Below are 10,839 nucleotides of genomic sequence, written 5' to 3'. Positions count from 1 at the left end.
CCTGCCAAGTTCAAGCAATTCTCCTACCTCAGCCTCCTGAGTGGCTGGGACTACAGGTGCGTGGCACCATGCCTGGCTAATTTTTTTTTTTTTTTGTATTTTTAGTAGAGACAGGGTTTCACCATGCTGACCAGGCTGGTCTCAAACTCCTGACCTCGTGATCCGCCCACCTCGGCCTCCCAAAGTGCTGGGATTACAGGCGTGAGCCACCGATCCTGGCCAGTTTTCAACATAATCTATGAAAGCTAGAAGACAATTGGGAACATAATTTTAAAGTACTGAAAGGAGTCTCTGTCAACCAAGCATTCTATTCCCAGCAGGAAAAAAATCCATTAAACATCCCACATATCCCTGGAAATGAAACCTCTGTGAACTTGCTCTGCATATGGGGATTTGATGCCAGATCATTGCTGATGCTCCTTCTCAATATGGAACTATTTTTTTTAAAAGGGGTTATAAACTTATGAAATGGGAACCACTTACTGGAAAGGATTTGTTATATTTATGTTAACCATAGGTCCCTAGAATAGCACTGTCCAATAGAACTATAATGAAAACCATTAATGTAAACCACAGAGATAATTCAAAATTTTCTTGAAGCAACATTTTTTAAAAGTAAAAGAAATAGGTAAGGTTAATTTTTAAAATATATTTTATTTAATCCAGTATATCAAACATTTCAACATGTAATCAGTATAAAAATTATTGAGATATTCCTACTTTTTTTGTACTAAGGCTTTGAAAGCTATGACACATCTCAATTTGTACTACTAGCATTTCAACTTCTCAGTTGCCTCATGTAGATATTGGCTACCATACTGGACAGCACAGTAAGGGATGCCAGAGATGTACTAGGCAGTGGTTCTCAACCCTGGCTGCCCATGAGTGACCTCAGTGAGGAGCTTTAAAGAATGCAGATGCCGGCCAGGCACGGTGGCTCACGCCTGTAATTCCAGCACTTTGGGAGGCTGAGGCAGGTGGATCACCTGAGGTCAGGAGTTTGAGACTAGCCTGACCAACATGGTGAAACCCCATCTCTACTAAAAATACAAAAATTAGCCAGGTGTGGTGCCATGCGCCTGTAGTCCCAGCTACTTGAGAGGCTGAAAAAGGAGAATTGCTTGAACTTAGGAGGTGGAGGTTACAGTGAGCCAAGATCACGCCACTGCACTCCAGCCTGGGCAACCGAGTGAGACTCCGTCTCAAAAAAAAAAAAAAGAATGCAGATGCCCTTGCAGGGCTACAATTAGGGTAAGGCAAGTGAGGCACTCTTCCTGAGCACAAAATTTAAGGAAACACACACACACACATATACACAAAACCCTCATTAATAAAGATAACTAATATTTTAGTGCAATATTTTAACAATCAACATTACTGCAAAAAATTCATTATGAATAAAATATCAAAATTTTTAATGAAAACAGGACCAGATTACTGATTTTTTCCTTTGCCTTGGGCTCCAATATGACTCAGCATGGCCCTACACCCATGGCCCACCCAAGACCAAATAAGTCAGTATTTCTGGAAGTAGGGCCCAGGCATTAGATGACTCTAATGTGCAGCCAGCGTTGGCAGCCACTGTTTAGTTAGTCCACTGTCTGTCCCAAAGCTCAGATTTCCTGATAACGTGGGAAGTTGATGAGTGGTCATAATTCTGGCATGTGATTTCTTTTACCAAAGCCCCAGAATATAGTTTCCTTTTTTGAGCTTTCCAGTGAAGGGAAGTTCACAACTTCACAAGGCAGTCATTTCCACTGTTGGACAACTCCAGGGTTACCTCTTATTTATTTGGAGAAAACTGTTACAAGATAATTTAAAAAAAAAAAAGGTAAAGCCATGCCTCTCATACAGATATAAAAATAAACACATGATAAAGATTTTATTTACAGAAAGAATTGCCAGGCACAGTGGCTTATGCCTGTAATCCCAGTACTTTGGGAGGATGAGGCTGGGAGGATCACTTGAGCTCAGGATTTCGAGACCAGCCTAAGCAACATGGCAAAACCCTATCTCTACTGAAAGACATACACAAAACTTAGCTGTGTGGTGGCATATGCTTGTGGTCCCCAGTACTCAGGAAGCTGAGGTGGGAGGATCACCTGAGTTTGGGGAGGTCGAGGCTGCAGTGAGCTGTGATTGAGTCACTGAACTCTAGCCTGGGTGAGAGTGAGACCCTGTCTCCAAAAAACAAAACAAACAGAAAGAGGGAACTAGGCAGATATTATAACGGGTCCAAAAGAGAATCCCAAAACAGACATCTTTATAGCTCAGGAATATTGAAATTAGCAAATGGAGGCAAAATAGGTTTTTCCACAAGAGAGCAGGAAAGGGAAATCAACTCAGCCTTTATCAGACTGGACAGAATTTGCTTGTCTATCAGTTACCTACACTTTACAGAATTGTAAAATATCTCCCATAGAATCAATCTGATAAGGCAGCAGGGAGTGCTATAGACCAGCAATCCCCAACCTTTTCGGCACCAGGGACCGGTTTCATGGAAGATGATTTTTCCATGGACGTGGAGGTGGGTAGAGGGAGTATGGTTTCAGAATGAAACTGTTCTACCTCAGATCATCAGGCATCAGTTAGATTCTCATAAGGAGCATGCAGCCTAGATCCCTTGTTTGTACAGTTAACAACAGGTTTCCTGCTCCTATGAGAATCTAATGCCACCTCTGATCTGACAGGAGACGGAGCTCCGGTGGTAATGCTTGCTTGCCTGCTGCTCACCTCCTGCTGTGTGGCCCGGTTCCTAACAGGCCAAAGACCTGTCTGAGACCAATCTGGTACCAGTCTGCAGCCCAGGGATTGAAGACCCCTGCTATAGACAACATATAGTTTCCCATTGAAGTACAAATTTCTTTCCACAGAACAAATTGCTACCATATATATATATATATATGGTGTGTTTGTATATATATATATAAAATTTTTTTTTGAGACGCAGTTTCACTCTTGTTGCCCAGGCTGGAATGCAATGGCATGACCTTAGCTCACTGAAACCTCTGTCTCCCAGGTTCAAGTGATTCTCCTGCCTCAGCCTCTGAAGTATCTGGGATTACAGGTGCCCGCCACCATGCCCAGCTAATTTTTTGTATTTTTAGGAGAGACAGGGTTTCACTATATTGGCCAGGCTGGTCTCAAACTCCTGACCTCTTGATCCACCTGCCTCAGCCTCCCAAAGTGCTCATCTGTCACCCAGGCTGGAGTGCAGTGGCACGACCTTGGCTCACTGCAACCTCCACCTCCTGGATTCAAGCGATTGTCCCGCCTCAGCCTCCCAAAGTGCTGGGATTATAGGCGTGAGCCACTGTGCCCAGCCTACCCTGTATGTTTTTAACCTATCACTCTTAGAACAGTGGTTTTCAAATTTTGATGTACACAAGAATCATCCAAGAAGTGAGGTAAAAGACAGCTTGCCTGCCAAGTCTTCTGAGCTTAGATGATGCCCATGAAAATGCCTTTTTAACAAGCACACTAGATGATTCTGATGCAGGTGTTCTGAGGATCATACTCAAAAAGCACTTTTCTAGAACATACTTACTCCAAATTGAGACAGCCTTTTCAAATGTGTTCTCATAATATCTGAAGGTAGCTCTAGATTTCAAATCAAATCAATCTTAGTAGTCTTTCTGTGCCAGTAACATTTTCTGTACTTTGTTTCTGAGATAATATACTATTTCTTTTCTCCCCATTGAAATTTTACAGGACAGGCAAGGAACTGTTTTTATATTATATGAGCACATGAAGAGACACAAGTTGGGAATGTTGTGAGTATGAAGTGTATCTGTGAGTTGAAACAAGCTAAGGAAATAGACAATCACGGCTAACAAGAATGATGCTTCTCATGCATTTTAATCAACATGCTGATTTATTAGAAGTCTATCTTTATTTAGATCTTCAGGTATTTTATTTTATTTTATTTTATTTTTTGAGACGGAGACTTGCTCTGTCGCCCAGGCTGGAAAGTAGTGGCACAATCTCAGCTCACTGCAACCTCTGCCTCCCGGTTTCAAGCGATTCTCCTGCCTCAGCCTCCCGAGTCACTGGGATTACAGGCATGCACCACCATGCCCAGCTAATTTTTGTATTTTTAGTAGAGACGGGGTTTCACCGTGTTGGCCAGGATGGTCTCAATCTCCTGACCTTGTGATGCGCCTGCCTTGGCCTCTCAAAGTGCTGGGATTACAGGCATGAGCCACTGCACCCGGCCTAGGTATTTTATAAAATGACTTTAGATGTGTCAATAGGGGTTTATAAGTATAATTGATTAATTATTTGAAATTGATGGATAAAGTTTAGACTTAACAACATATTATACCCAAATGCATACACAGATAAGGCACATCAGATCTCACTATGGGGACCCAGCTCAGTTGTCCTGACTGTGGAAGGCAGTTGTCATTCTGGCATACTTAGAAAAGTGCTCTGTGTTCTGGTGACTTCACACAATGTCCCCACAACAGGCAGGATCTGTAGCTCCTCCTCAGATCCAGTTTCATCCCAGGCGCAATCTTCTCAAGGTACGCATGTGCTGAGCACAGACTGCTGGCAACACTCGGAGGCTTCCGCATTTCTCCCAGATTTCCCTCTGGGATATTTTGGAGCCTAGCAAAGTTGTCTCCTATCTGGGACTCAGAATTTTAGAGCCACAACCTTGAGTCATCTCTTATTTCGTATCTTGGCACATGGTTACTTGGTACCTTTAAGTCATCCTACCTAATTGGGAAACTGTCTCTGCCCTGTATTTCTCTTCCTTGTAACCTACAGCAGTGTAGACATTGTGGCCTCACACTGAAACACACAGAAACATATACACAAAGATCTGGTCTCATAAACACTAACCAAATAAGATCCAGTTCCTCTACTAAGCATTAATGTTCCTATGTGGCCTCAGTCCTTCCCTCCCCAACCTCCTCTCCACCCTACTATGGTCAGTCTCCTGGAAACTGATCCAAAGAGGTACACACTACAACAAGCAAATGGCTGCATAGGACAGGCCTCAACTTCCCTATCTAAAGTATAGTCCTTTGTTCTGCCAAAGCATTGTCAGCTATAACAGACCATTATCAATACAGTGATATTCACCCTTATCGATCCTTTTGAACTTAGGCAAATGTTCTGGTTCCTTCCCCTTTGGAACTAGAATGTGGCTACAATTTAATCTGGCACTTACAGTCTCAAATGCTTCCCATCACCTGGGAAGGGAAGCTGGCTGTTTGAGTCCTCCCCTTGAGTTTCAATCTTTCCCCAAGATCCCATAAACATGCAAAACTTATTGGGTCTTGTTAAGAAAGTCACTTCCCTAGGGAATCTTTACCCGTTTGTCACACTGCCCTGATAGCAACAGAAATGAGACCTCAATCCATAACATCTCAACAAGCTTGCCTTCATCTTATCTACGCAGGCCTTCACATCCAGAATGATAACAGAGCCTCTGGGCATATGCAGAAAAGGATCAGCCCCTTGCTTCCCAGTGGCTTTCTGCCCCTCAGCTCCCTCCCTGCCCTATCTTTCCCTACCAGAAAATTTGAAAGCATTTTATCTACTGTGCCAGGCACAGTTCTAGGTGCTGGGGAAACAGCAATGAGCCCTGCTCTCAGGAAGCTGCCACTGTAGAGGGGTGGGCATAAACAAGTAAACAGGTAAACGTGGTCTAGCATGTCAACTGCTGACAAGCCAGGAAAGGGGGACAGCAGTTCACTAGTAGCTGGAAGATCAGAGATTAAATACTTCCTATTTCACTCTCCCCAAACGACACGGTGATGTCAGAGCTGGGCAGAACATAGACCAGCAGGAATTACCAGGACTAGGAGAACCAAGCAGTCATCTGGATTTGAAGTTGGCAAGCATGGGAATAAGGAATGTGTATTTTCCCAAGTTATGAATCTAATTAAGCAGGAAACGTTCAAGGTCCAAGTATATTTCTAAGCCCAGGAATTCAGACAGATGGGTTAGTTAGGTACAAAGAACTAGAAATCAGAACCTAGAGATATGAACTCTGTCTTACTGGGCACCAGCTGGCATGAAAGATTAACTGCAAAGGAGAAGCTGGGACAGGACTGGAACCAGACAAACCCTTTTGTACATAGGATGAGGCTGGGAGGGGTTAGCTCCCTTCGGGTGATGGGAGAAGAGCAACCAGACAGGCCAAACACAGGACTCAGGATTCAGGTGCCTGGAGGTCATCCTGAGAAGCAACCAGCTCATACCATCAGGAAAGTTCCAACCACAAAGAGTAAAGGGACAACCTGACAGCTAGGTCGTGGGGAGCTTGACCAGAGGCACTCAGAGAGGAGGCCACTTTTGGAGACCCAGGCTGATAGGGGGTGGCATGAGGAAAGCCTTTCAGCAGGCAGCAGAGCCCAGCAGAGGCTGACACTCAGGAGCAGGACTTGTGTCCTGGAATTGATGGGATGAGACAGGGGCAGCATCACCAAGGCAGAGGCAGAGTTCCTGAGGTATGGGCCACAGGAAGAGCAATGCAGGTGGGTACTTGGGCATAGAGGAACCAGGCAAGAGGAAAACCATCACAGAAAGTAGAAGATAGAAGAAGAGCCTGTTTCATGAAGAGAGAAACTCCCAGTCATCAAACTGACCTAGCAGCAAGGTGGATTTGATGCTGAAGCCTACAGAATTAATAATTAGACTGGTTACCAAAAGGAACTTGCCCAGCTGTCCCTACACCTGCACGTGAGATTTCAGGCAAGGATGCCTTGACCTGCAGGCTAGTTTCAATGGTAGAAATAGTCCTATTGGTGTACTTTCTAGATGGTTATTACTATTCACGCATCCTTCAGGGAGGGCACAGTTGACATGGACCTCTCGAAAGCCTTTAGTCCTTTTCTATTGTTTTCTGCCCATCTTATTCTCATCCCTAACTGCAGTCATAGAACCAGAGAATGTTAGAACACAGAAGGGCCTCAGAATTAACTGATCCTCATAGACAGGAAACTGAGGCTTAGAGAGGGGCAATGATTTGCTTGGGTCACACAGTATGTGGTCTGTCTCCTGATCCTGAAGTTAGTGTTCTTTTCACTACACCACAAAGCCTACGCTGAGTGACTACCTTGTATAGGGAGCCCTATAATGCTACAGGATAGTTTGCAAGTTGTCTCTGAAATCTTAAAGTGGATGTTCAGGTTTATAAAGACAGCTGTTCATGAACAGGGCACATTCTCCTCTGACAATAGGCAGGACACTCTCATTAAGTGGTAGGAATCACTTGTACACATGAAATAGAAAATAAACCCCAGACAAAAGTCTCTAGAATACTGAGATGCAAATGTCTCCATAGACAAGGAAATCATTCAGCAAAGATCACACTTAGTGACATTCTCCTAAAGTAACTTAAACCATTTTTTTTTTTTTTTTGAGACGGAGTCTTGCTCTGTCGCCCGGGCTGGAGTGCAGTGGCCGGATCTCGGCTCACTGCAAGCTCCGCCCCCTGGGTTCACGCCATTCTCCTGCCTCAGCCTCCAGAGTAGCTGGGACTACAGGCGCCCGCCACCTCGCCCGGCTAGTTTTTTGTATTTTTAGTAGAGACGGGGTTTCACCGAGTTAGCCAGGATGGTCTCGATCTCCTGACCTCGTGATCCGCCCGTCTCAGCCTCCCAAAGTGCTGGGATTACAGGCTTGAGCCACTGCATCCGGCACTTAAACCATTTTTAAAATGAACTCGTACAACATCCTAGCTCAGTGGTAGACTTTTACTAGAAATGACCGAGCCTATTGCTATATTTTGCTAAGTTGATTAATAAAAAATATTTATTAGGCAAATCCTTTTTGTTGACAAGTTAAAATGGAGTCTTATCTTTCATATCTCCCTGAAGATTGCCACCTTGTGAGATTGAAAATACTCATTAAATTCCATCACCAGACAGGCACAAATGAGAGGGCGATTGTTTTTAAGCATGTGAGGGGAATCATTGGTAAACTCATTTGTTTGGATATCATTAACAGAACAATCGGCGAGGATCTCCAGGGGGTCCTCATGACCTTTGCTCACAATCTCTTCATCATCCATCAAGAAATATCAGCACCTAATATGCAAGGCGAGACCAATTTTAAGGTGAGGTGTTAATTAACTAACGATTCTGGTTAATTTCTATACAAGGGCTGAAAATACCTCATGCTGTATTGTAAACAAGTGCTAAACCATGTTTTTTTTATTGTAAGCAGTACATATTTTACAGTGTGCAGGGTCAATACTGTAAGGTTCCCACTGAAGCCGTTAGTTAAATTTAATAGTTTGAAACTTTTTATTTGAAATAGAGTTGACTTTTAACTTGCTGCCATTTTCAAACCCCAGCTCCTAAGATAGCAGAGCTTTCTTATGTTGGACGTGAGTCTGAAATGTCACAATGGAACCAAAACAGAGATTGTCACAACCAAAAACTGTGAATGTTATCTATCTATATTCCAGATAATACAAGGTCTGACTAGTGATTCCTGGGAAGCCCTAGTTTCTAGAGCCAGAGAAGTTCTAAGACCTGAGAAAGCAATGTGTGTTAGGGAGAAACAGAAAATATAGCATGTATGTGGGCCATCTACCCCACCCGTTTCTCCAACATGGGTTGGATTATTTCACTACTAACCTTTAGAAGCCTCCTTATGACCTTTAAAGATGTTGGTCCATCAAATCCAATTGTATATAATTGACTAGAAGTCTCCAAACTCTAAACTACAGGAACAAGGTCTGTACGGGAGTTTCTGAAACACTATCTGAACAGAGATGATCACATGGTATTGAACAGCAAAGTATGAATCTGATTCCCAGCCTAGACCTTCATTAATTCAAAGGACATAATCAGAAACTGCATGTGGTTTTTCTCCTAAATGGAAAGTCCAACAAAAGCTTAATAGAAATGTAATTTTAATACAAGCTAGGGCCTAACTCCTTTAGTAACAGTAACAATAACAACATGATTTTATGAGCTGGAAGAATGACCACTGCTTTCCCTACAACATGATTGAGAAGATTCAAGAAAAGATAGACCAAATGTTACATCAGTGTTCACTGGTCCTAAAGGATCTATGCTCATCATTTACTGTTGTTTGTTTTGTTTTGTTTTGTTTTGTTTTTGTTTTTGTTTTTTTTCAGAGATGGGATATCTCACTGTCTTGCATAGGCTGGTCTCAAGCTCCTGAGCTCAAGGGATTATCTGCCTTGGCCTCTCAAAGTGCTAGGATTACAGGCATGAGCCACCTTGCCCAGCCTATCATTTACATTTTAAGTTTCTGCTAGCTAGTAGCATCATCTTATCTGTTAGTGCCATGTGCAAAACTTGGAGCCTCTCTGCATTTGATCCATTCAGCCTGTCCAAATATAGCTAATAATCAGAATCAGATGCTTTAACCTCAAATGCATTCAGACTAAGTTGATTCTGAGCTTGTCTTGCTGTTGGCAGAGTCAACCGCCCTTGGTAAAATGAAAGCTATTTCTCTGTCCTTTCTCTGACTTTCAAAATCATCAAAAGTCAGATGTTCTCAGGTAGCTTTTAATTATGTCATGGTTTCTAGCCTTCTCATATGAATGATTGTTTTCTTGATTTTTACTCATGTTAGGTCTAAAGGCAAAAACTTTCAATCTCAGTAATATAGGTACAATAACAAAAACTTGAAGCAGTGGAATAGATTCATCTTTGCTAGTATTTTCTGTCTTCTACTTAGTGGCATTGTGGTAGGTATTTTCAGTTTTTAAACAAGGATTTACCAGGAAAGTAAAGGCTAAATAAAAATGGAAGGTGATGTGGCTGGGCACAGTGGCTCACGCCTATAATTCCAGCACTTTGAAAAGCTGAGGTGGGCAGATCACTTGAATCCAGGAGTTCAAGACCAGCCTGGGCAACATGGTGAAACCCCATCTCTACAAAAATTACAAAAATTATCCAGGTGTGGTAGCTCATGCCTGTAGTCACAGCTACTTGGGGGGCTGAGGTGGGAGAATCATTTGAGCCCAGGAGCTGAGGCTGCAGTGAGTCTGGGTGATGAGAGTAGAATAAAAACAAAAGGAAGAGGATGCAGAAAATGCATTTAACAAAATTTAACATTCTTTTCTGATAAAAAACATTCAACTAAGTAAAAATAGAAGGTCACTTCCTCAACCTTAGAAGGACATCTACCAAAAAACCACAGCTGACATCATAGTTAATGTTGCAAAACCAAAAGCCTTCTTGCAAAGATTAGGCTAAGACAAGGGTGTCTGTTCTTGCCACCTCTATTCATCATTGTACTGGAGGTTCTGGACAGGGAAATTAGGGAAGAAAAGGAAATAAAACGCTCTGGGTGCAACGGCCCCACCTGTAATCCCACCACTTTGGGAGGCCAAGGTGGGAGGATTACTTGCACTCAGGAGTTTGAGACCAGCCTGGGCAACATAGCAAGACCTCATCTCTACTAAGAAGAAGGAGAAGGAGAAAAGAAGAAGAAATAAAAGTATCTCTATTTGCAAATGGCAAATTCTTGTAAATAGAAAATTCTATGAAGCAAGAGGATTGCTTGAACCCAGGAGTTTGAAACCAGCCTAGGCAACATAGGCAGACCCTATCTAAAAAATAAAAAATTAGCCAGGTGTGGTGGCACACACCTGTGGTCCCAGCTACTCAGGAGGCTGAGATGGGAAGATGGCTTGAGTAGGGTAGGCTGAGGCTGCAGTGAGCCATGATCTGCACTCCAGCCTGGGTGACAGAGCAAGACCTAGTCAAAAAAAAAAAAGAAAGAAAGAAAGAAAGAAAAGAAAATCCTAAAGAACCCATCAACAAGTTTATAGGACATAAAATCAGTATACAAAAGACAATTGTATTTGTGTAATGAATAATGCAAAAATAATTTTTT

At 42.7% G+C, this 10,839-nt stretch overlaps 1 protein-coding gene across 3 annotated transcripts in view; it reads left to right on the top strand.

Annotated features, from left to right (window-relative positions):
• Positions 1–10,839, top strand: part of IQCH (IQ motif containing H) — a 265,552-nt gene that overhangs the window by 250,143 nt on the left and 4,570 nt on the right. For 2 of the 3 annotated variants that reach the window (XM_011940351.1, XM_011940350.1), the window contains 2 exons: positions 3,712–3,773; positions 7,966–8,074. In XM_011940351.1, the coding sequence (XP_011795741.1) occupies positions 3,712–3,773; positions 7,966–8,074 (171 nt within the window). The remainder of the gene's footprint in view (positions 1–3,711; positions 3,774–7,965; positions 8,075–10,839) is intronic. The other variant, XM_011940352.1, reaches the window with a different exon arrangement.

This window comes from Colobus angolensis, unplaced genomic scaffold (genome assembly GCF_000951035.1).
Source record: "Colobus angolensis palliatus isolate OR3802 unplaced genomic scaffold, Cang.pa_1.0 Scaffold19, whole genome shotgun sequence".
NCBI lineage: Eukaryota > Metazoa > Chordata > Mammalia > Primates > Cercopithecidae > Colobus > Colobus angolensis.
This window is presented reverse-complemented; position numbering and strand designations above follow the sequence as displayed.